The sequence below is a fragment of the Lactuca virosa genome, chromosome 4, assembly GCF_052849685.1.
Source record: "Lactuca virosa cultivar CGN04683 chromosome 4, Lactuca_virosa_CGN04683_v6, whole genome shotgun sequence".
Classification (NCBI taxonomy): Eukaryota; Viridiplantae; Streptophyta; class Magnoliopsida; order Asterales; family Asteraceae; genus Lactuca; species Lactuca virosa.
Window position 1 is genome coordinate 78,487,474 of NC_136429.1, and position 27,832 is coordinate 78,515,305.

The 27,832-nt window shown below is 34.4% G+C and overlaps 2 protein-coding genes across 5 annotated transcripts; both read left to right on the forward strand.

The window, feature by feature from the left end:
- The first annotated feature begins 19,487 nt into the window (after positions 1–19,487).
- Positions 19,488–24,063, forward strand: FUS5 (Proteasome component (PCI) domain protein). 4 transcript variants are annotated; one of them, XM_079042742.1, is made up of 10 exons: positions 19,490–19,604; positions 19,682–19,863; positions 20,446–20,521; positions 20,825–20,913; positions 22,288–22,377; positions 22,594–22,638; positions 23,034–23,104; positions 23,270–23,408; positions 23,626–23,708; positions 23,807–24,063. In XM_079042742.1, the coding sequence occupies exons 2-10, from the start codon at positions 19,699–19,701 to the stop codon at positions 23,826–23,828; spliced, it is 780 nt and encodes a 259-aa protein (XP_078898868.1). In that variant the 5' UTR covers positions 19,490–19,604; positions 19,682–19,698; the 3' UTR covers positions 23,829–24,063. The 4 variants fall into 4 exon arrangements, with proteins under 4 accessions (XP_078898869.1, XP_078898870.1, XP_078898867.1 ...); XM_079042743.1 differs by having other exon boundaries at positions 19,488–19,863; positions 23,606–23,708; XM_079042741.1 differs by having other exon boundaries at positions 19,489–19,863.
- Positions 24,064–25,586: 1,523 nt separating this feature from the next.
- On the forward strand, positions 25,587–27,800 carry LOC145104664 (uncharacterized). Its single transcript, XM_079041871.1, has 2 exons — positions 25,587–25,617; positions 26,842–27,800. Exons 1-2 carry the CDS (start codon positions 25,587–25,589, stop codon positions 27,798–27,800), a joined length of 990 nt encoding a protein of 329 aa, XP_078897997.1.
- The last annotated feature ends 32 nt before the right edge of the window (positions 27,801–27,832 follow it).

Consider the following 27,832-nt stretch of genomic DNA (forward strand, 5'->3'; position numbering starts at 1 on the left):
GTACTCTTCGGTACGCCCACCGTACGCAACAATCCCCTACTTAACCCATTAAGTGCTTATTTCTCTGACTTAACATGTCTAATTGTAGATCCAAGGCTAAAATACCATGAAGAGTCATGAAGTTTCCAACTTTATGACTTTGCATATCCATTAACTGCTTAATACACAAACTCTCAACATCTTAATGCCTTAAGACCTTCTATAGCATGCATGGAGTAAAACTAACCATCTAGACCACATTTTTATGACTTAGGACCCCTCATAAGGTCTGAAAGGACGAATTATTTGGCCAAGAGCATGCCATGCTCAAGAATCACCATATTTGGGACCAAAAGCGCCCTAAAGTAAGAAATGGATAGATCTACAAGATAGAGTGATCAAGTTATGAACTTTTTACCTCATGGAGGCTGTTAGCAAGTGTGGAATCCCAGATCCAGGTTGCTTCCAAGATTCGAGGTCCTTGCAAAAACTTCTCCTTCTTCTAGACCATCAAAAGGCACACAAATGATCTCAAAACGCTCTTCTCACTTAGGGTTTGCTAGAGGGTTGAATTCCCAGTTGGGGGCTGATGAGAGAATGATAGATGAGGCGATAATGATGCTTATATATGGACCAAACCCTAAAAATTAGGGTTTGGAGTTTCCCCACCTACAACATGCGTACGAGGTGTATGCCCAGCGTACTAGGGTCCACCCTAGTACACTCCGCGTACACAACGTACGCCCAACGTACTGCCCCATTGCCCAAAATCACCAAAATGCCACTATGGGCCATTTTGCACTCTTTCTTATACTCAGTGACTAAAATGCAATATTTATTTATACATAGGGTTAAAATTGAAAATACATCAACATCGGGATGTTACAAGTTGTGCATTGGTTTACACAATCACATCTCGTAACTGGATGTTATAAAGGGTTGTTCTGTGTCTGATCTGATATGTAAATTGTATGACTATATAGTCAATGTAATTTGTTCCTTTTGCCTGAATAAGGAAAAGCAATATATGTGGGCCCCACGATGATTTGAGTTGATTTATGAAAACCAGGCCCCTGCTCTGGACTAAATTGATGTGTTTAACTTTGTAGTCTAAAATTTGATCACAAATCGAGAAATCGGGAAACAGAACAAATGAACACGAGGTTGATCATTTAATCTGTAACACTAGCAAAAACACAACAATTTTAAACTTTTTAAACCAACCCACAATTATAAAAATGTTTACAAAACCATTGTTTCAAAATGCTTATATAATATCAGAGTATCCCAAAATAAAAAAAAAACCCATAAACAAGATGATGTGCACGGTCACACCTTCGCCTTTCCACGGTCATCCGAAGTACCTGAAACAATAAACTAAAACTGTAAGCCAAAGTTTAGTGAGTTCCCCAAATTACCACCACAAAACAAAGCACGTACACAAACACTCATGCCTGGCCCAATCAGCCTCGGGCTGGAATACCATACATGTCCACGATGGGTCCAGTCATCCTCGGGATGGAATACTCTCGTATCATAAGCATGTTTGCACAATCAGCCTCGGGCTGGAATACCAACATGTCGGGTCCAATCAGCCTCGGGTTGGAATACCCCCGACCTGTTAACTGACGCACAGAGCAGTCCAGTCTTACCATACACCATAGCATGTCGACATGTGCATAACAGATAAACAAATAAACAGACACCAGGTAAACGTAAACAGATAACAAATCTACAGATTACTACTGCATGCTAACACCCTACATATCAGAATACATAACAGAATGGGTCGGCATTGGTGCCTTCGACCAATGGATACAGTCAGTAAAACTCACATCAGACTGAATACTGGTTGTTGTGGTACTAACTCTGAATCTCAGTTCAATCCGACACCTAATCATCACAATGACCGAATCTTAGTCATAATCCAAAATACCTAAAATACCCTTATGGTCAAACCTGGTCAAACTAGGTCAAGGTCAAAGTCAAAATGGTCAAACCACTAAGTCAACTGAGTCAACCCAATTGAGTCAACTCAGCCGAGTCGACCCAGAGTGAGTATGCAGTGCGTACTCCTCCTTGACCTCATCGGGACCCTTGACCGCGTACGCTGGGCGTACTCCCAGGTACGCGGGGCGTAACCCCAGAAAACATGATTCCTTTATTAAAAGCTTATTGAAATGACTTCATGCACCCAAATCCAAGGTCCAAGGTCCAAATGCCATAAAGAGTTATAAAGTTGGGAACTTTATGACCTTGCATGCGCACAAAGTGCTTAATCCCTAAAGACCCAACACCTTAAAACCTTAAGACTCCCATTAACATGCATGGGACAAAACTAGCCATCAAAGCTCCATTTTTATGACTTAACCCCACTACTATAGTCTGAAAATACAACTTAATGAGTCAAGAACATGCCATGTTCAAGATTTAACAATTTGGGCCAAAAAGGGACATAAAATCAACACACAAGCAAGATCTAGTGAACTAGCCATCAAGTTTTGAACTTTATACCTTCTAATGATGGAGAAGGATGCAAAACTCCTAGATCCAAGCTTGCTTCTAGCTTCCAAGCTTCACCATCACCTTCCTCTTCCTTTGGAACACACAAAAACTCACACTAAATCTCTCAAGTGCTCAATTGAGGCTAGGGTTTGCAAGAGAACACGAGTATGCTGATGGAGGCTGGAATTAAGAAGAGAAATGAGGCTTAATGTTTCTTAAATATGTGAAAAACCCTCAAAACTAGGGTTTTGGGGTCTGGCTATGTACGCATGGCGTACTCCCATATCTTCAAAACTATGAAAGTACCACTATGGCTTAATTGAACACCTTCATGCCCTTAGGGCCCAAATTACAAATAATAATTTCATAAGGATTAAAATTAGAAGTACCTTATCGACAGGATGTTACATAATCCATGACTCAGTTTATACGATATCTGTAGAACGAATGAATACCTGGTCACTTATCTTAGGGCCAACGTTTGATTTGAATCAGAGTTCGGCGGTAGCTTTGGAAAACACTCTTTGTTGTTTAGTTCAAGGTCTATACTTGCAATTGTAGTTACAAACTTATCCAAGTGGGAGGCTGTTGGATTAAGGTGTCTAAGCCGGTAACTAAATTGGTATATTCTTGTAATTAAATTCAAAGTCTTTTTTGGGTTGTCCTCATGACTAGAAATAACTAGAATTGATATTAAGAGAGATAAGTATAGTTTATTAGATTATTATATGATTAATAAACTAATTAGAAATTATGGAAAAATGATTTGTTAATATATTTTGCGGTTAATATATTAATTGGAAATAGACAGTTGATCTGTTAATTTATTACGTGATTAATAAATTAATATGAGATCAGTTGTTAAATGATTGATTTGTTAATTTATATGATTAATAAATTAATAAGAAATCAATTAGAAATGATTAATTATTAATCAAGATTAATCTGGAATTAATTCGAGATTGATTGGAATTAATTGAAGGTGCAAGGGCGAACTGTAATTGTTCAATAGTTGAACAAAAGAGGCAATTCTAGAAGCATTCATATCATGGACTATTTTGTGGAGTTTCTTAGGGTTTCCAGAAGCCTCGTGGTTGCATAAAAAGAAAGTATTTGAACTAGGATTAAATCTATTATTTAATCAATTAAAATCTTGTTTTGCCTGCAAGTTACCTAAACTATAAATATGACCCATTGGCTTGCAATTTTCGTTAACCACATTACCAAAAGGCATAGGAATGAAATTTCCCTCATATCTCCTCTTTCCTCCTCATTCTAGGGTTTCTGGTTTTGGGTGTGATCCATTAGAGGCATCCAAGCTTTTGGTGCTTGCTTTCCAAGGAACTTCAAGATGATTTGATTTAATTATTTGCTATAATAATCAAAAGGTATGTAACCCTAATCTTTATGTTAATTTCGATTTCATAGCCTCTCTCTAGGGTTTGTTGATGTTTCATAGTTTATTGCTATCAATAGAGAAAACATAGATCATTTCTAGGTTGCTTGTGAACTTAAGGGTTTAAGTGTTTTTCCGCCACATGAATTTTTTTATAACCTAGAAAACCCATCACCAACTACACCCGATTTTGCTACATGTCGCCTCCATTCACCACATGTCGTTCTCTAGTTGACATGTGTTCCGGTGACTAATCTTTTACCATGTTGTGGATAACATTCTTTTTCGCTTGGGTATGGCTTGAACTATTCCGGGAGCTCGCCAATTAGTTAACCATAGATATATTTTAGTTAATGGCCGTATAGTATGTGACATCCCCATTTTTACGGCCAGAAAAGACCGATTTTGTTTACGTTTTTTAATAAAAATCAGAGTAACTTCTTAAGAAAAGTATTGCAGAATTTGTTCCCAAAACAAATTATGATATAAATTTTATCAAAGCATTTCTTAAAGAAATGTATTTTCATTACATTACAAAAACTCGGGATGTCAATCATCGATACAGACCATAAGCATAAATCAAAAAGAAATAAACATTCTAGGCCACAAAACACAATCTGGCCTCAAATCCATAATCTCTCGTCAATTCATCCAACTATGCTTTTGCCACTACCTGTAATACAAGAAAACTGAGTGGGTCAGGCTGGGGAGCCTGGTGAGCATATAGGGTTTTCAACCCACAATAATAAGTTCATTATTTATTTTCATCAAATCACTAACCCGATTACCCGTTCCCGTTATCCTCACTTTACGTCCCTAAAGCATCTATTATAAGGGACCTATCCTAAGGAATTTCATCGGGATGGGCACTACAACAAAGGGGATTCCTCAGCCATATGTGTCTGTAAGGCAACCATGGGGGGGGGGATGAAGTACATCTTCAAAAACACCTACAGGTTGCGAGCCTGCTAGCGTTCCACTGGGCTGCCTAGAAAAGTCTGTGGTCATCATCTATACTCCGGTCGATGACTGAATCATCTTAAACATCGTAAACATCGAGGCCTCTCATCATTTTATCACACATCATCTATTTCATCCACCCATGTTCTACCCAACATATTTGCAGATATAAAATACATACATGGTCCAGATCTGTAAAACAAAGCTTACATATTTCATCCAACATAACTTTCAAAGCATAAAATACATATACAGTCTAGATCTGAAGAAAAAGTTCAGATCTGAAGGAAAGAAGTTCAGATCTTTAATCCAACATAGATCTCAAAGTATACAGTTTAGATCTGAAGAAAAGTTTAGATCTGAGATGAGAAAGTGTAGATCTGAAGGAAAAAGTTTCAGATCTTAAAGAAAGAAGTATAGATCTTTCATCCAGCAAACATCTCAGGTAAACAGATAACATATATATACACATAACACATAATTTATATAAAATACTTCATATCTATGTGTAAGATGAAAGTGACTATACACTCACCTGATACGGAGTGATTCGGACAACACTTCGCTTCTAAAAATAATTTTCTTTGACGAAACCGGAAAGTTTGCTTGAAAACGGGGCTCCGCGCGGGCAGAGTTTCAAATCGAAGAACTCTTTTTCTCGGAGCCTTCAGGCTCTTTGGGGCTTCCTTCGCGGGCTAGGGGATTTTCCTAGGATTTAGGGAGGTTTTAGAAGGATTGAAAGAGAGTAGAGAGTGAAAGATATGGAGAAGATGAGCAAAAATCTCGGCAGCCCTCGGTCCCCTTTTATAGGCGAGACCTCGGACGTACGCTGGGCATACCGAGGCTTCTACGCAGGGCGTACTCCTCGCTCCGTACACACGTGTCCGATTCTCGGTGGTGGTGCGTGGCTTATCTCGGACCGCAGAAAAAGTCAATACGCGGGGCGTAGGGTTCTCGTACGCGGGGCGTACTTGGTACGCGAGGCGTCCGAAGCCTACGCTGGGCGTAGCCTCGCACCAGGCTTCGCAATTTGCACCCTCCGACTTCTAAAACTCATATCTTTCACATACGAGCTCCATTTTCGATGTTCTTTATATCCACAAGTAGGTGAGATCGTACTCTGCAACTTTCGTTTAGACTTTGTCGGTTAATTCTCGACCGATTTTAAATTTATATTCTTTAACAGACCGGGACAAGATTAGTCTGTTAAAAACCCATAACTTCTTCATCCAACGTCCGTTTTCTTCTGTCTTTTTACCGTTGCGCTACTATTAACGAGATCTTCGATTCTCGTTTGGGTTGTGTCGGCCAACAATCGACCGATCTACTATTCGAACTTCGGGCTGTGCACTGCCGATCCGAAACCTAGAAAAATCATAAATTCCTCATACGAAGTCAGATTTGGGCGTTCTTTTTATGCAGGCTCTTGGTTTAACGAACACTACAACTTTCGTGTAGATCACCAAGGCTAAAAAGTCCACTATCGTAAGTTTACTATTTACGTCACGCAGTGTTGTGTCGGTTCTGTCGCGAAACTTCGACATGTCATAACTCATTCGTTATAACTCGGATTTCGGCGTTCTTTATATGTCCAGAATCCTTGTCACGACTACTATCACTTCATGTATCGATATCGGGTTTATTCAAAACTTAAATTTTGACGCTTATTTTTATCCTTTAATAATTATAGCTTTATAAATAAGTAATTTATAAATAAGTAATAAGCATATAAATTCACATAATTCACATAATACTCAAATAATTCATCATTATTACTTCAAAAAGAGTTACAATAGTTGATCTAGACTATTACATCATCGCATCAATGCTTAGCCTCGAAACATGGGCGTTACAGAGTAAATATACCAAGTTATCGCTGCAAGTATACCACCACATCGTGGTGATCATAAAGTTGACCGTTGACTTGACTTACGTTGACTTTCTCAAAATAGCAATGTACTTTCATCTCAACTTGAAACAACCATAATTTTCTCATACAAACTCCGTTTTCGACGATCTTTATATCCACACGTTCGTTTTTAAAAGATCTATCACTTTCTCAACTCCATTTTACTAAACAACAAGTACCCGATTTAAATCAACTCTATTCTTTATCTTACTTACTCGTCTCACATTAATTTACTTCTTTCGAAATAATATTTGTTACGAAAAACAAGTGTTACATATGAGGTCTCATTATTTATAAAAGGGGATGGTAGAATATTGAGCAAGTGATATGCTATGTAAAACACTTCTACCCAAAAGGTGGGTGGAAGATACACATGAAAAAGTAGTTATTTATTGTGTGTTTGTAATTACTTTCTGTTGAGATGTGTGTGGATACAAAAAACAGATTAATATGCTATTTGAGTCGCATACTTGTGAAAATCATGATTATCGAATTCTATCCCTATTATCCCATTGAAGCAATTTGATTTCTTGATTAAATTGATTTTTGACATAAGCTCTAAAGTGTAAGATCTTTTTTTTTTAAAAAAAAACATCATATTTACGTCGAAATGGGTACCCAAACAAAATGAGAGAAATAGGCTAAAAATATGACATAATATTTTAAACCATTGTGATTGAACTAAGGGCTTGTTTGATTTAAACTTACCGGGTCCGGTCAGTGCTGACTGCTGACTCGGTCAGCAGTCTGCACGTTTGATAATTGCATATTATAGCTGATTCGGTCAACATTACTGACCAATATCACTTACTCGGTAAGCTTAAAAAAACGCCTGATTAGAAAATAAGAAAGCCACAAATCGTTTTTTGCCCTTGCTCGCCTCCCTCGCCGATACCTAAGACGAAACACGCTACTGATCCCCAACAACTTCTATCGGCGAGTTCACCTCCTGCGCCATCTTCTCCGGCGACGACCTACACAGCGCCGACGACTCCTCCTTTGCACCGACGACGAGCTATATTGCATGTAAGATTTCTGCGTATTTTTTTTGAAATAACAAAACCCTTAATGTCTCTTGTGAAATTATTGATTTCATTCTGAAATCAAAGTTTGAAATTACTGATTTCATTCTTCTTGGATTCAAATAGTTTAAAGGGTGTGCATAAAATCAATTGATAATGTGTTTTTGTTTATGAAATCTGATTTTATCTATATGAACTAATGAATATTTGTGTATGAACTCTAATTTTCTCTATATGAACTAATGTGTGATTTTAACATGAACTAATGTGTGCATAAAATCAGATTTTAGGTTGTTGAAATCAGAAAATGTTGAATATGTTGTACATGTTTGTATGAAATAAGAAATTAAAAATTGTTATATGCTTATGAGATCAAAATTTATTTGTATGAAATCAGAATTTATGTTGTATATGTTGTTAAAAATGTGATGAAATCACAATGCTTGATTTATGTTGTAAATGTGTGTTATGTGGATGATTTAGCTATTTTTTTCTTTTTTACAATAGACATGACAGATAAAAGAACTAGAATTAGTTGGAAGTCAGAAATTGTGGACAAAACTTTTTTGGAAGCATGTATACAAGAATTAACAAGTAATGGTCGGGAGGGTAGTGGCCTAAAAGCAAGCTCATGGACTGTAGTCGCGGAGAAATTGAAAACATATCATAATTTTGTCGTTGAAAAAAAAACAAATGAAAAACCGATACGACTATTTAAAAGCAAAGTATGCAATGTGGTTAAAACTTAAAAACAAAACCGACAATCTTCATAATCCCGTAACAAATTCTTTTAACATGACTAATGAAGAATGGGAAGCGGAAGTGAAGGTATATATACATATTTTTTAAATTAGATTATTTCGTTTTACTACTTTAATAATATTTATTAAATTTTCAAACAGTTGAACAAGTATGTAGATAAGCTGAGAAATACACCCCTACCTTTCCCTGATCTTTGTACCCAACTATTTGATGGGGCGACCTCGACCGGTGTTCACAGTTGGGGGGCCATCTTCGACACTACCTCATCCTAATGAAGCCTTCAGTACACATGATTTTGAGGATACAGAGATGGAAGAGCCAACACCTCATGCAGATACCCCAAGCTCAACAGTACCTCAACCTACTAGTGAAGAATCATCTGGGCGGACAAAAAACAAGGGGGGCAAACGAAATGGTCCCAAAGAAACCACACTTGATGATGAGTTGAAAGAAGTTGGCAAAGAAATTGTCAAGGCTGCAGATGCATTCATGGAAGCAAATAATCTTGAAAAGGAGATGGATGCTTGTATGGCGAAGTTGGCAAGCTTGGAGTGGGGAAAATATGATCTGAAATACACCACTGCTCTTATGTTATTTGTTGAAAGTGTGGGTAATAGGAAAATTTGGTTGCGCCTTAACTTTTCCACTTGTGGGCCGTGGGTAACACATGCGGGAACAAAGTTTGGATTAGTTGTTTGACTTTAGTATGTTATGGTTCATTGTTTGACTTTAGTATGTTATGGTTCATTGTTTGACATTAGTATGTTATGGTTTAGTTATGTTATGGATTATTTTGTTTAGTGCAGTTATGTTATATGAATTTATATGTTATGGAATGTTATGTTTTTAGTATTTACATGTTACGGTTTGTTATGTTATGGATTGTTATGTTATTGATTGTTATGTTATTGATTTAAATGTAATTTGTATTTGACATCTAACAGGTCACATGGATAAACAAGGCGACTTTTTATATTTCCTTATATTCTCGTGGTATTGGTTGATGTTGGTCCGACAAAGACAAAGAATAATTAAAAGAATAAGCGCTAGCGAACCGGTAGCAAAGGGGCATGTGTATACGCAAGATTTGATACACGGATGTCCTATACAATGTTACGATATGATGCGTCTTTCACAAGGTGCATTTGTACTATTATGCAATCAATTTACACAAAGAAATTGGTTGCAATGTAGTAGGACGATAAGCGTTGAAGAGAAGATGGCTTTGTTTTTACATGTTATAGGACGTAATGAACGATTCCGAGCGGTTAAAGAAAGATTTCATCACTCCACACAAACGATTCATCAATGTTTTCATGAGGTCCTACGTGCAATGATATGTTTTGCACGAGAAGTTATAGTACCAACCTCGTCTAATCCAACAAGAAATACCTCAAAATGACATAGAGGACTAATACACATATTTCCCGGAGCAATAGGTGCACTAGATGGAACACTTATACATGCAGTTGTGCCCGTTGATCAACAAACTCGTTATAAGGGAAGAGGAAAAAGTGAATGTTATCAAAATGTAATTAGAATTTGTGATTTTGATATGATATTCACCTTTGTATGGACTGGATGGGAGGACATAGCACATGATTCTAAAGTTTTGAAAGAAGTTGCATTTAATCCGACTTCCGTATTTCCATTCCCTCCACTAGGTTTGTAACTATACTATAAGTTTTTATGATCTATATTATTTATATGATAAATTTGTCAATCATCTACAGAGAAATATTACCTTTGTGATGCCGCATACACCAACACCCGTGTATTTATGGCTCCCTACCGCAATACTAGGTATTGGTTAGCCGATTTTCGAAGAAACAAAACTTTAACTAAGGAAGAAAGGTTCAATCATGCTCATGCACAACTTAGAAATATCATTGAACGTGCTTATGGTGTATTGAAAGCGAGATTTCCAATTTTAAAACAAATGACTCCTTATCCTTTTCCAGTGCAAAGAGACATAGTCATTGCTTGTGTTGCGGTCCATAATTTTATAAGGAAATACGATAATAAGATGACTTGTTTACGAACTTTGAACAAAACACTATGGTTACTCCTAATGTGGGTGGTGGAGGAAGTGAGGGCCAAAACATGCAAGACATAAAATGGGGTTCAGAAGCCGTTAACTATATGACTATTTTGCGTGACCAGATTGTTAATCAGTTACTTTCAAATGGTTCACGTTAAATGATGTAGTTTTTTTATTATGCATGACAATTTGTCTTTGAATTTTGTATTACACTTTGTATTTGGATTTTAAATGATGTATGTTTAATTTGGATTTTATATGATAATTTGTATTTTTATAATTATTTTATCCAGCACAAGAGACAACACAAGGGTAATATGATCATTTTTTTTCATTCATCACAATCAGTCAGATAAATAATCAAACAACATAAACTCAGTCAGGTATGGACTCAGTCAGCAATTCTAACCCAGTCAGCTTCTAACCCAGTCACCTCTAACCCAATCAACAACTATCAAACGACCCCTAAATCATATCAAATAAAATTTGAACTTTATAAATAAACCATTTTTTTTTTCCATATGCTGAATCAACTTTTAGCTTTATCAAAATAAAACAATTTAATGAAAACAATCAATAAAACCAAAAACTGCAATACCAGAACAAATGACGTAACTTTATTTCTGAATAAATCCAACATAATAAATAAGAAATTTCACAAACTATGTAAAAGTGATAACAAGAATTTTGCATTATTTGAACAATGTAGAGGGGCATTATGGTCACTTTATAAGCAACAAAAGCATAACAACAAAAGGTAAATTGGAAAGGGATAAGAAAAGAGCGACATCACAAGGGAGCCAATGCCTGAAAAGTCATTTTTACCCCTTCAAAATGACACCCACAAAAGAAATGGCCAATGGGGATGCTGCAATAAACGAGGGACCCTCCATGTGTGCTTTGGCAAACAGCTAGCAGAAAAGAAGCCTCTTTTTCTTTGCCTTTTTCTATTAGAGTCAAACAAAACATACACCATACACATTACACACCATTCGATCCACCATACAAATCTATCCTCTTTCTTTCAATTTGGCATGTGCCAGTCACGTGATATATGTAATTTATTTAGATCATTTGTTAAAACGATTTTTATGATTTGGGTTTAGGTTTAGTTTTGAATAATTTAATCATATGGCTTAGAAATTAGAATCGTATTGTCAATGCACATCCAAATTTTGTCATAATCGTCGATCAGATGATATTACATACATATCTATTTTTAGTTGACATAATATGACATGATGTTTTAACCAAATATCTAATTGGTTTTTTCCCACTAAGGCAAAAAAGATGTCACACGAGGGTTAAAAATGTCATTTCAATGTCATGTTGTGTAATGTCATGTATGAAATATGAAGCAGGTGTTGATTTTGTCCAAAGTTTATAGGACAATATTGATAATGTTACCATGGTTAAGGAAACAACCATATTGGTAAAATTATTTAAATTTGAAACACACTTATTAGATTGTTGGAGTTAAACTACAGCTACAAGGACGCAAGTTTGAACAATTTTTGCATGCGAATAGCAAAGTTCATGATTTTACTGTTACATATTCCGGTATCCTTATTTATATGCCTTGAAAGACATGCGTTTGTTACACATGATTGAATTGTACAAGCTTTTTAAGGCTATTTTTGGTGATGATAAAGAGGACATTCATATCTTTTTGTACAAACATAGTTGATTGAATAAGCTATGTAATATAAAGTCTTGAAAACGAACATCAGAAAAGAATAGGCTACATAATATAAATTATAAAGTCTTGAAATAAACATCAGAAACACGAATTAATATCATTAGCATGTGCATGTGCTAATTCGTATCCATAGATAAAAAGAGATAAAGGGGTGCACAAAAGAATAGGGAAAATAGGAATAACATTTTTTTTGTAGAGACGACACTTCAGAATCTAATAAAGACAAAGCTTTTTGCCATGTAAGGAATAATGGTGTACCTAAAAGGTTATGGAAAAAAAATAAAACAAAGGGTTAATGGGTTATGCTGCTTTTGCCAAGGCAGTGATTCTTCAGTCTTAAGTTTGGAACAATACTTTTTTTACCGGTTATATTTTCAAGAAGAAGAAACGATGTGTCTGAATAATCTAAAGTTGTCTGAAAAAATATGATTATAAATAGATATCCACAAAAGCTTAATTTTGTAAATCTCTTAGGCTTTTAATGTTATTCAAGTCTTGTTTATTACATAATACATGACAATACTAAATAAGTTTTCTAGAGCTATTTTCCATTATCATAATCATAATGAGAAGGAAATTCATGTTTTAATTTTTACACTGATGAGAGATTGAGAGCGAGTCTATGTCTTACATTGTTTCAAGTTTTTGGGTGAGACAAAAAACAATAATTTTGTAACATCGACACAGCGGTTATAAGTATAGTCATAGAAGTCGTAATCGCAGTAACAATATTTGCTAATTAAAGATGTGGCAGGTAGGCCAAGTATAGTCAATATGGTCATAAATAAAGATGGGACCTATAAAATGGAGGATGGGGGTTAATGGTATAAATGAATGGAGCCTAACTTAAAATATCCAGAAAGCAAATGAAAAATAGCAACAACGTTCCATATATGGTCGTTGCTAAACTAGTATATACCTTTCTGTTTCTTGAAAATTGATAAAATTGTTAAGTTGATATGCGAAAAGAACACAAGGAGAAGAAACCATGAATTTCATATATTTCAAACTAAATAAAAAAACTTTCTATAGCAAGACCATAAATAAGACATGAGACTGATGCGAGTGATTCTATAGCTAGTTTAATTGAAAGATTAATTAATGCTCAATTTTGGACAAAAATGTAAATTTAAAAAGATTCATGATGCTAGTCACTTTTTGTCCAATATGGGTCATTCATGCAAAACGTAGTGACATTTTGGAATACTTATGATGGTTTTTTGCAACAAAAAGTATAGTAGATGGTTATAATAGTCAATTGTTCTTTTAATTGTTTTCTTCTTTCATGACATGCATTATTAAAAGTGCATCTCTTGGTGAACTCCCCTTTTATGAAAAAAGAAAAAAAGAAAAAATCGGGTTGAGCTCCTGAATTAAAGATCATTAAAAAAACACTTTCTATGTTTGCCTTTTTTCAGGTGTTCGGTTGCACACGTCGGAGGGCAGTAATGTGATGCAATCGTTTTACCCCATTTGAAGACATGATTGTCGACATCTATCTCCCTTACCCATTTCAATGGGATTCCTAAGGCTGCTTGTTGTTGTTGTTGTTGTAGAAAGAAAACAACAAAATGAACCAAAACATCGATGTGTAGAAATATATATAAATTAATAAAATGTTACGAACTACAATTTATTCCAGATAAAACAATTTAACAGATGACAAAAATACGTTTATAATAATATATGAAAGATGTTCAACCTAACTCCTATAGCATATAATTTAAAAGAATACCAGATAATGAAAAAAAATACTTATGTACTAGAATTCACTATCATTCCTACAAGAGAAAGTAAGTACAAACTTATCTCTACATAATAACCATAGTTTTCAAATATCAAATATTAGACTTGTCAAGTTGTCATTGTGTAAAAAACAATCCACGGAGTGAAGTGGTAGCATAGCTGTGTGGAAAGTCCTTTATGTAATTTACAAGAATCTCTTTGTGTTCAATCAACCAATCACTTTCATGGATTGGATGGATTATTGCTCCAATTGTTTCCCGATAGACAAATGTACACAACAAATCTATTGCAATAGAACTATATCAAACATAAACCGTAGACAGTCTATGCATATATTTTATAAGATTTTGCCTTTCTGTTTAATATCTGCTTTTCCATATTATATTTTGTTTATGTTCCGTTATAGTGTATTACTTATTATTTCGAAAAGTTTTTGGTATATGTATCTCTTATTGGACACATAATAATACAACATGAGGTTCACACCCCACGTTGACATTAGCATTTGTCAATTAACCTTTGTAATAATTCAGGTTTGATTAAAAGCAAAACATCAAACTATTCAATAATTCAATTTGGAATGCAAGCAACACCTCGAGAGGATATTATTAATTGTAAGAAATCGTATAATTTTTTTTATCTTCTTGACATGTGTGCTATAGTTAATAAGATGTTTTGTGGTTTCAGAAGATGGGCTTTATTTGGGCCCGGCGGTCTAAACTTCTGATTGGTTACGACTTACGACCAGGCTCAATCCAGGTTTTTCTATTTTTTATTGTATATTTATTTAGTTCAATATTATTAGATTAGAAGTTATGTTTTTAAATTTTAGCTACAGCAAATTTCAAACTTTAAAGATAACACCTATATAAATTTCATAATTAACTATATCACAAAAAAAGTAAATAGCGCATTAAATAAACTTTATAATAAATAAAAATATACAAAACTCAGTTACATAGATTTTTTTTTTGGAAATGCAAAAATAGAATTTACCTGATAATTTGTGCAAAGGACGAATAATGTTTCTTACATACAAACTTCAATGCATTTTCATATCCAAAGCTAACAACCTAAATGGCTAAACATCAAACTCGATACATAGATCAAACAACAATTTTCAAGTAATCATATTTATTCCCATTCCAACTAAACATCAAACATCCAAATCAATAGGGATGGATTTCACAGGATCAATTGCAAAATGCTATAGAACCGTGCAAAATAGTAAAAAAGAGTGGTTTTTTCATTTTGTATGTGACATTGAGAAATAAGAGAGAACACTTCAATGAACATTTGAATGATACTAGAAAATCCTCAAAAACACTGCAAAACGGGAAGGACCATATATACTTGGCCATTTTTTATTTTTTACTTTTTACTTGAAAATTCGTTACAAGTAACTAGCAAGGGTTTTTACATGTACAAGAGTTTTCAAGCAATAAAAGGAAAAAACTACAACAACCAATAAAACATGATCATTCTTTTTTGCAGTGCCCCTAATACTTACCATTTATAGAAAAGCTATAATATTTTCGTTGAGGCAAAATAATATATTCTATGATATTTCATATTTTACATGTACACGAGTTTTCAAGCAAAAAAACTAAAAGTGGCCAAGAATACATGATCCTCCCCTATTTTGCAGTGTTGGAAGGATTTTGCAGTGCCCTGTGAAATACTCGTTTGCAGGGTCTTTCCTCGTTTCTAAGTGCTCCCTACAAAATGAAAAAAACAATGATGTTTTAACCATTTAACATCCCCCATTTTGCATTGCCTACAAAATCCTCACCTATTTCTTAGTATCTACGAAATTCTTCCTCTATCATACAAAATGATAGCAAACAACCGCGTTAATAGGATTTTGCAGTGCCTTATAGCCAATGTTGTACAAGTTTGCCAACTAGTCGACACCTAATCACATTATTGCATCAAGACTAAAGAAAACTGGCAAAACAAATTGGACTCGGTCAAAATCATTACTACCCAGTCAAAACTCATTCAATAAAGAGAAATTTCGAGAAATAACAAAAAAGGAGGGGTGTTTTGAAGAAAATGACCATGTAAATGAGGATTTTGGAAAATGACCACAGGTTCCGCAGAGGGGGTTCTGCGGAACCATAAACACCTCTGCGAAACCATGAACACCTCTACGGATCTTGGTTTTTTTAATTTTTTTTCGTTTTTTCGTTTTTTTTTATTTTTGTTTTCGTTTATTAATATTATTATTTTTTTAATCACATAAGGTATTATGTGATTATAATGTAAAAAAATTTGTTTTCGTTTTTCGTTTTTCTTATTTAATTACCCATTTAAAAAAACTGCGTGTTTAATAAAAATTATACAAATATTCCATGTTTTATATAAAATTACACACACCGGTATTCTGAATAATAAACATACTTTAAGTAGGTTACAAAACATACTTTAGAAAACATAAACATACAACCTTCATAATAAACATACTTTGAAATAAACTTCATTCATTTAAATCGAACCACGGAAACTTTGATCTGTTACAACCTTCATAATAAACATACTTTGAAATAAACTTCATTCATTTAAATCGAACCACAGAAACTTTGATCGGTATCCGGTGTTTATTATGAGTGAAGTTTATTTCAAAGTATGTTTATTATGAAGGTTATATGCTTTTGTTTTCTAAAGTATGTTTTGTAACTTACTTAAAGTATGTTTATTATTCAGAATACCGGTGTGTGTAATTTTATATAAAACATTGAATATTTATATAATTTTTATTAAATACACAGCTTTTTTAAACGGGTAATTAAATAAGAAAAAGGAAAAACGAAAACAATTTTTTTTACATAATAATCACATAATACCTTATGTGATTAAAAAAAATAATATTAATAAACGAAAACAAAAATAAAAAAACGAAAAAAAAATTAAAAAAACCAAAATCCACAGAGGTGTTCATGGTTCCGCAGAGGTGTTTATGGTTCTGCAGAACCCCCTCTGCGGAACCTGTGATCATTTTTCAAAATCCTCATTTACATGGTCATTTTCTTCAAAATCCCTTCCTTTTTGGTTATTTCTCGAAATTTCTCTTCAATAAATTAGTAGTGAAAGTGATACCACAAAAAGTAAATGAATTTTTATTTCTTGAGCTTATTAATATAAATTTAATAGTGTGTATCATAACCAAAATAAGATTTTATTAAAAATAAGGATACTAATGAAAAAAGTCAATTCTATACCCACATTAAGGAGTATCGCTAATCACACGAGTTTAATCTTAAGACAAAATTGCAAAAATGGTCCTTGTGGTATGCATTTTTTTTGAGGTTTTAGTTCAAACCCAAACTTTTTTGGCTTCGTGGTCCTTTTGAGCTAGTTTTATTGTGTTTTTAGTCCCTCTGAATAGTGAAATGACTGTAATACCCTTAGAGTATTTATTTTTCGTTTTTCTTTCATTTCTTCTTAAATCAAATACTAATTTATTTATTTTAATAATTAAAAAAATAAGAAGGGTCTCTCTCTCCCTCTCTCGCTCTCTCCCTCTCTCCCTCCCTCTCTCCCTCCCCCGCTCTCTCTCTCTCTCTCTCTCTCTCTTTCTTTCTTTCTTTCTTTCTTTCTTTCTTTTCTCTCTCTCTCTCTCTCTCTCTCTCTCTCTCTCGTTATGTCTGCACCTACACCTAAAAAACCCATCTAAGAAATTGGATCTTCATTTCTTCAATTAAATCATCCGTTTACAACAACACAAAAAGAGTTCCCAAAGAGCTTCTTGCAATTCCTCATTTGTTGTCTCTATAGCTGAACACAAAGATTTTTCCCGGTGTTTCAATTCTTCAGGTTGTTCGTTCTTTTGTATCAATTTGGTTGTAAATGCTTCATCTGTTCTTGAAGGTCAATAAGGTCCATTTCTGACATTCTTACAAATTAAACATGGTCCTGTGTTTTTGGAGTTACCCTCCAGTAACCTCCTAGAAGTGCAACTTTCCTTCAGAAATTATTTGTAGAATGATAAGCTTTCGTTATCCTTTCGTTTACAGGAAGCAAGTCCCCAGGATTCCATTTTCAGAATTAGAACAGCTGCAAGTCTCCAGGATTTTCTCTTCTTATAATTGATTTGGGGGTTTGGGAATTTATGAATTTGGTATTCCTGGCATGGAATGATTTTGTTGAAGGTGAAGAGAAGGATGAAATTGCTGAATACCTTTCCGATATAGCATTCCTAGCTGTGTGTAGATCCAAATTTCTCTTTAAAACTGGGATTTTGCTAGAGAGATTGTTGTTGGCGAGGTCTAATTTTTTAAGACCAAGAAGAGCGGTGAGCTCTTCGGGAATCGTTCTAGTGAGACTGTTGTTAGCAAGGACGTGTCTTTGGGTGACGATAGTTAAGCTGTGATGGAGGTTGAAATGATATTGGCAAAATCGAGAAGATCATAGCTTTGATGAATGGCGACAATCCAGCTTTGGTGGGTGTCTGACTATGGTGGACGACGACGATCCATAAGTGAAGTTTGCAGATTAAGGTTTGTTTTGGAGAGCTTATCAGACATGAATTTGGAGAGTGGGGAAGTTTGAAAGAGTTAAGATTGGGGATGAATGGGTTCATCTGAAGCCTCCAAATGATCCTAATGGATCTGTGTGTTTGTGTGTGAAGAGAGAGAGAGAGAGAGAATGGGGTGTGGGTCCCATTTTATTATCAATAAAACATTAAATTAAATAGAAAAAATATAAAAAATATATGAAGAGGGTAATTTAGTCATTTCAATTTTCGGAGGGACCATTTTCACATACAAACTAGTCCAAAAGGACCACTAATCCAAAAAAGTTGGGGTTTGGACTAAAACCCCAAAAAAATGCATACCACAGGGACCATTTTTGCAATTTTGTCTAATCTTAATTTACTTATAATATACATAAGGCTGTTTGGCAGAATCTGAACTTTTAAGATCTAAATTCTTATTTATAAGAGACTATTTGACAAAATCTGAACTTTTAAGCTCTGGAATTTTAAGAAACTTTGGATTTTTTAAGAGGCCGAAGACGGCAGTATGAGGAAAAAAGGAGGCGCTCGTGTGAAATAGCTCATGTAAAATATAGAGAGAAGAGGGAAAAAGACTTGTTGAAAAATTATGGTATTTTCGGAACACACTAATCGTTTTTTTATTCAGATACAACTTTTTATCTTAAAAAGTAAGCGACCGAATAATTAAAAAACAAAACTTAAAAGATTGTCAATGGTTTTTAAATCTAAAAAAAAATTAAAATCTTGCTTCTTAATTGAAAAATTCCCATAAAGCAAAAAAAACAAAATAAAAGTATTAAGATGTCTTCATAATATTATTATTATTATTATTTTTTGCCTATAGAACAAAGGTTCCCTTAAGTACTTAACTACTTAAACCTTGGGGTAAGTCGTAACATTTTGCTAAAGTATAGGGTGATTATTGTAAGTAACTCCGGGCTGCGGTTGCAAACGTCGACATACAACCGAGGAAACCCAAAAACCCAATAGATAGTTAGATACCGTAAAGAGAGGAGAGTGAAAGGGGGGCACCAAAAAGAGCACCCAAAAACCCCTAAAACCACTTCTGATTTCGAACCCTAATTTGGTAAAACTCTTTGAATTTTCTAGACCTACTATTGATTCCGATAATTAGTTCTACTAAGGTGTGATCTCGCACTGTAGAGTTCGTCTTCGTCGTCATGGATATCGAACAAAAGCAAGCGGAGCACATCGACCACTTCGTCAAACAAGCGTCCACCATTAAGGGTTCATCATCATATCTCGCAAATGTCATCGTGGAAGCCACCTCACACCCTTCTCTCTTTGCGTTCTCCGAGATTCTTTCTCTCCCTAATGTTCTCGAGGTCTGAATTTTGGTCTTTGTGCTATATATTTGACATTATCAATATGCTTAGCTTTTTGCTACCAATTTTGCGTTTGTGTACTTTATTGATGCTTAGATATCGGTTTCTATTTGGTTAGATATACTTCAGGTATTTTATTGTTACTACGTGTATGGAATGCCTTTCTTCGAAGGGTTTGGAATTAGACACAGACATACAGTCCACCATTGTTATCGATATTCAGTCTTCTAAGTTACTTGATGTCTGATTCCCACCATACTCCATAATCCATAATGCTTTATTTTCTATTAAATTTGTTTTTGTGTACTTCGACAAACTATGTTTTGGATGCTGTTTATGTTTCTATTGATATATAAAAGTTGCATTGGAGTGTTTATCTTCTAAGGCCTAGGTTACCCATAATATTTCTCACATTTGCGTTGTTAAAGTTTGTTCTGTCACACTTTGGGGGTAGTTTTGTTGTCCAGTAAATTACATGGTCTCTTTCCAATCCTCCAATCAATTTAATTCTGGAGTACTGTTGCAAGCTATTTGATGTTTCTTCCTTTTTTTCATGTCCTGATCAAATCAATTTTTATGCAGCTTCAAGGAACAGAGCATTCTATATACTTGGATTTGCTTCAGATGTTTGCTCATGGAACATGGAGTGAATACAAGAGTAGGTTTCCAACCTCTTTCTGTTACAATACTTTACAACACTGCACATGGTTATTTATATATAGCTAATCGACATAGGTTCTGCATGTGTTTACACTATCACACACCATATTTCCAATATTATTCAAAATAATTTCTTTTGATTATTTTTAGTTAACATGTATATAAATATGATTTGATTTATGCATATTGACTCCAAAGTTAATGTAACTTTGTAAGCACCGATAGTTAATCAATATAACAAAGAAGGCTATATGGGGGAGTCAAGTTTTTCTCTTTTAAATTTTTTGTTTATGATCTTTAGGTAGTGCTAGTAATCTTCCACAGTTGACACCAGATCAGATCCTCAAGTTAAAGCAACTCACTATGCTCACACTTGCTGAAGCCAACAAGGTATTTTACTATTTTACTGTTTTACCCTGTATGTATTTGGTAGCAGTGTGGTTGCTTTTTTGAATTGGTTTTATCAATTTAGTATATTATAAACACTGCTGGAGTTGATGTGTAGATCTATCTGATAATCATCAATTCATGATATACACAAAAGGAAGTGGTTATGGGATTGAGTAAAAATCAGAATTTGACAAAATACGAGGAAGTAGTCGAAATAAATATAGATTATTAGATTTAGATATTTTCATCAGTAAGACCTGGGTCTGCATGTGTGTTTATCCGATGTTCTTCATTCTATATTCTCCATTTGCTCTTAAATACAGTTTACTGAATTTTACAGGTTCTAATTGTCAAGTGTTTGAATCACTAAATGTTGCATGTTTAATCACTTTTAAGTCAAGTGATTACTGATAGAATATGTTAAAAGTAAAGCGATTTGGATGGAAAAGTGACCTAACAGCTGACATGGCATCCAAGCAACAATTCTTTTCATAAGTTGCTGACATGATCATTTTAATAAAAAATCAATTAATAAAATGGGTTCATTAATTAAAGAGTACTCAAAACAAAAAAATGTTAAACTATTTTGCTGAAAATTTTATGTACAAATAAGTGTGGTAGATGTAAATGTATAAATATTAATGCAACTTCTATAAACCCATCTTTAATGTATGTGCATTAATGTATTTAATACAATTATTATTAATTGACCAAAACCATAATGTTTATGTAAACTTGTAAAGATACAATAACCAAAAAATTTAATAAAGTATGTACAACTAAAGAAGTGCTTGGTAGTTGGTACAAATCTAAAGCATGAAATATAACCAAAAAACTGCAGCTTCTGTTTTATTTTTAGCAGATGCTTTGTTATTTCTATTAACTTTATTGGTATTTGTATATTTACATTGATTTCACAACTCTCTCGTGAAATTGTTATTATTAATTCTATTGGAAACATTGGTAATTGTTGAGTTTGTAAAGCTGTATTATCATTTATATATTTGATTTGTTCTATTAATCAAACATGTATTTAATGCACTTCTTTGTCCATTAGCTTTTCTCTAACACTATGTTTGATCAATTTTATTTATTTTGTGTTTACTTGGGGAAAGGAGACTTAGTTTTATGTTCATGTATCTAGGTATTTGTATATTTACATTAATTTAGAATTCTTGCTACTTTTTTTACCTATTACTAAGGGCAATCTTGGAAACTTAGGAAGGAGTCTTGTTTCCACTTAATTTTGGAAGATGATAGAGAAAAAGGCACTAAATGTGGATGGAGAAACTCATAAATTCTATTCTTTTTTACTCAATCAACCTTCAGAAGCTAAATAAATAAGAATCTAATCATTTTTATTATGTAATGTAGGTACTCTCATATGATGTGTTGATGCATGAATTGGATGTTGTAAATGTTCGTGAGCTTGAAGATTTTCTCATCAATGAGTGCATGTATGTGGTATGTGTTTCCCACATTTATTGAGTTATATACTTTTGCAGACTTATTTTGAATCACTTGCAAATAGTCAAATCAAAACTTATTTCTTATTTTTTGGATTCATTTCTCTTTATACTTTTACCTCTAACCTCAAAAAGTTATATTTCAAAACATTTCTTTTTGCTAATTTTTGTTATCTTTAGCTAGTTTTGTGTTTTATTTCTTCCACTTGTATAGGGTATAGTAAGGGGCAAGCTAGATCAGCTTCGAAGATGTTTTGAGGTGTGACCTCTTGTCTATATTTTTTCACTCTTGGAATTTAGGGTAAATTACAAAAAAACCAGCATATTTTTGGCAATTTTGCGGTTTAACCACTTATACTTTATATTTTCCAACTAAACCATAATAGTTTCAGACATTTTTCAGAATTAACCATTATGATCTGATATAACAGGTCAAAATGGTTAATTTGGAAAAATGCCGGAAACTTTTATGGTTTGATTTTAAGTGGTAAAACCGCAAAATTGCAACAATATAATGTTTTTTTTTTTTTTTTTTTTTTTTTTTTTTTTTTGTTTTGTTTTGTTTTGTTTTGTAATTTACCTTAGAATTATTAATTATACTAGTTTCTTTTTTCATAAAGTTTAATCTTGTGTGAATAATTTGGGATTCGTTAGGTGCAATTTGCAGCAGGAAGGGATCTGAGGCCTGGACAATTGGGGAATATGATTCACACGTTATCAGATTGGTAATCTCAAATTATTAACATCTATTTCTTGCATTTGGTATTGAATTCACCATATTGATTTTTTATTTTTATTTTTTGGACATTTCTTCCGTAATATCCTTTATGCCTACATTTTTTTTGCCAATATTTCTAATCGTGTCTGGGGGCATTTATGGTATTTCGCAGGCTGGGTACATCAGATAATTTGCTGATTTCAATTCAAGACAAGATAAAATGGGCAGACACGATGAGTGAATTGGACAAGAAACATAAAAAAGAGAATGAAGAAAGACTGGAAGAAGTCAAGAATGCACTCTCTCTAAAGGTCAGCACAGCACCATTCCTTTAAAAAATGTATTTTAATAATTTGTATGTGTGTCTGAAATGAAATGAATAGATTTTTTTTTTTTTGGGGGGGGGGGGGGGGGGGGGGGGAGATGAAAGAGTGAAAATAGGAAGGAAGGAATGATTTGTTTGATACTTTGGATATTTTTGTCGATATGTGTTACTTACATGTGGCAGAAGTTACAAACTGTGAGCAGGCTGACATGGACTTCCGAGGGCACGGGCTTTTCGCTGAACCTGGTGGAGTAATGGATTATGATGAAGACCGCCGATCCAAGAGGTAAACACCTACTTAATGTGTCTGTTGACATGGCATCATCTGGTGCCATGTCAGCAGGTTTGGGATAAAATGTTAATTTTTAAAAACATATTTTGTAGGAGACGACATCCGATGGGGTGAGATGGTTAGCGGGATGTTTAAAGAAGGAGAGTCATGAGTCGGGCTAGCCAGTTGTTTTTTTCTTCTTCTGAAAGTGATGAACCGTTTTGAACTTGGGAGTTTGGGTTATGAAATACATTTAATGGGTCTGTAATTAGATCGATGCTTGCTTTTGTAGCCTTGAGTTGCTACATTTATTTCATGATGATCATAGCTTGTCACCCTTTTGTTTCAAAGGCCATTTATGTCTTTTGCATATAGTCCTCTCCACATCTTGTTTCATATTTTTGAGTGAAAAAACAGTTTTTTTTTTTCTATCGACATCAGTCAAATGTGCCATAACTTGTTAGTTGTTATTTTGCATAACAACTAGGAGCTAAATGTGACGTCAAACTTTTTATATATCAAAAGAAATTTTTGAAAACATAACTTAAAAAGAAATTAAATTTAATTTTCAGTCAAATTTCAAAAGTGTTTGGTATTTCATTCAAAAGGCTTGAACCTTCGAGAAGACATGAGTTATTCAAGTATATCCCTACATTATGACTAGGGATCATGAGCTGCAAAACCAGTTAGAACCCTTATATGTTAAAGTGGGCCGGGCCGGGTATCAATATAAGCTTAAACCGTGTGTCGGGTATACTAGGTCTGGGTAAAGTAGGTATAAAGAACCGGGCCCGGAATTTTAATGGACTCAATAAAATAACCATCCACACATGCCGATTCGGTACTCCAATAATAAAAAGAAAAATAAAGTTTGCCCTTTTGCTTACGAGTTACGATCGTATTCCAGCATGGAATCAAAAAAAAAAAAAAACCCTACTGCTCACTGCAAAAGTACCAAAACAGCCCCACGATTACAGAAATTAGACAAAACAACCCTTGAAAACAAGTTAAAAGTGCAAAATATCCACCTATACAAATTGAAAGTAACAAAAAATTCCGGTTTCGGTTCTAAAACCCCAAACCTGGTTCCACCATACCCACTTTGCCATTCCTGGTTCTAGTTCAATTTTATCTGGTCCCGTATATGAAATTGAACCGACATCGGTTTACAGTTCTACTAAATCATGTTTTTCGGTTCAGGGTCCAATCAGGTCGGGTTTGAACCTGTTTCACCCCTAAACTACAGGGAAACTATTCATTATTTTATTTTTTCTAGTTTGTTTTGCGAAAGATGATGTTGGTATTATTTTAGAAAGATATTGAGATTTAAATTTTAGAGTGGATATTAGTATATTATTTATGGAAAATTAAATTGATTCTTACTTAATCCTCCTGCATATTCATTGATTGCCAAATATAATTCACTAATTTTTTTTTTCACATCTTATCCTTTGATTGTAACAATTGTCATAATCCAATAAGTAGGAAGATTTTGTAGGAGATATTTAACTTCTCATTATTTATTGAAAAATTAAATATCCTTCTACTATTTATTTATATTTATCTTCCTACTTTATATAACAATGACACGTAGAATCCACTAATTCTCTTCTTTAATCCTTTTTATCAAGTTTGATACTTGTTTTGATGTAATAATAAATAATAGGAAGAAAAGATAGAATCAATATCAATTTCATTTAACAATTACCATGTTAATAACAATTCTAAATTTTAAATTCATCATTGCCATTTCTATTTCATTATGACGTGGATACCTAGTAATGGGCTAATACTTTAAGACGATCGGGTGTGGGCAACGCGAACGTCGCGTTATCTGACGTGGCACGCGCCTTAACGGCGCCATAACGCGGAACACTGCCCCAGGTCGCCATTATGGGGCGTTACGCCATTAGCCGTGACCATGGTAACTAGGGGTGTGCACCAAACCGCATAAACCGCACAAACCACCCACACCGCACCAAACCGCACCGCATAATGCGGTTTTTGACGTTTGCGGCGCGGTTTGCGGCTTGTAATTTTTTTAAACCGCACTATGCGGTGCGGTTTGTGGTTTACATTTACAAATTCGCGGTTCAAACCGCACCGCACCGCAATTTGTATATATATATATATATATATATATATATATATATATATATATATATATATATATATATATATATATATATATATATATATATATTAATTGCATTGGAACTCAGACAAATCAAACCAAATTACATATAGTATATATTATCGATCCAAATTATATATATATATATATATATATATATATATATATATATATATATATATATATATATATATAATTGCATTGTATAATTTGTTAAGGGCTATAATATATTTGATGACTTGTAGAACGATAACTAATGCAATGTAATCCAAACTATATATATATATATATATATATATATATATATATATATATATATACTCATAATATTCGATAACGACTATTAAATGTTTAATAAATAATTACATATATATTCTATTTGCAATGGTATCAAACCGCACCTAAACCGCCCGCACCGTATCAAACCGCATCGCACCGCATAACGCGGTTTACAACCTTCACGGTGCGGTTTGCGGTTTCCAAAAATTTCAAACCGCACATGCGGTGCGGTTTGCGGTTTTGACTCTAAACCGCACCAAACCGCACCGCGCACACCCCTAATGGTAACGAATGGTAACGCCATTTTTTTTGACCGTTGCACATTTGGTTCCGTTGAGAAACGGTAATATTACCGTTTAATACGGTGAATGTAAAAAAAAAAATTTACTACTTAAAAAATTAACTATATCAATACATATACCTCATTTTTACACTTCTATTTCTCTATATCTATCTCTATTTCTCTATATCTATCTCTATTTCATTCAAAACAAAAAAACCACTATGGATCAAAACCCGAATACCCCTCCTCCGAAGACAAACACATCGTCTCTATTAGGTTTTGCGGGATATGAGGGATACATGAACCTTCTAACCTCCCAAAACTCACCACAAATTCCATATTCCGACAATTTTTTCAATCTCGCCTCACCCCCACTACAATTCCCTACCTCGCCATTTATGCAACAAAATGCAAACATTCAACAAAACCTTTTTAACACATTCGCCAAACAGTCACACAACCCACACCTACGCAAGAACCCGTTGTCGAGACGCAAACCGGGGGTAGTCAGAGAGCATCGGGAAAAAAAGGGAGACCAAAAAAGAAAGGGAAAGAGGTTGTCGGGACAGATGAAACGGAAGCACCTCCAACATGGTGGACACCGGAGGAAGAGCATGCGTTGGCGGAGGCTTGGTGCGGTATTTCAAAACAACCAACTATGGGGAACGATATGAAGAAAGTTGCTTTTTGGGATGCCGTAATCGTCAAATTTCGCACAATTTTGAACAAGGGTGACACATATCGCAATAATGATATGCTTAGTGGCAAATGGACTCAAATTAGCCGAAAGTGCACCAAATTCAATTCCATATACAAAAAACTTTCTTCGCAATGTCAAAGTGGTGCCAATGATTTCGATGTGTTTAGAGCCGCGAGGGAGGAATATCACGTGCAAATGGGGCACGTATTTGAGTATGAAAAAGTATGGGACATAGTGAGGAAAGATCCAAAATGGATAAAAACGCCAACATCATCGGAACAACAATCAAAGAGGTCTCGTGGTTCGGGTTCGGTTGACGTTTCCGACGGACACACGAACATCGACCTCAACGCGGACACCGATGACATCCCGGACGAGTTTGATGACATCGAGGAAATCTCTCCGCCACGACGACCGATGGGGCGCGACAAAGCCAAGCGCGCGCAACGACATGCGCAGGAGAATGAAAGTCGGCTTCGAGAGCACGAAGAAATGAAAAAAAAATTCGACGCCCACACGGAAATCGCAAATAAAAGATATGAATTGCAACGGGAGCATTTGGATTTCCTTCGTAAAGAAGCCGAAAAAGATCGTATATCGAAGGATTTGACAATTCTTACGACAAACGAAGCAAATTTACCACCGAGACGAGCTGACGTGATACGGAGGATGAAGGCAAAGATCGAGAGGAAATACTTGAGCGAAGAATAGTTTGTTGGTGTTTTTTTTAATTATTAGGACTA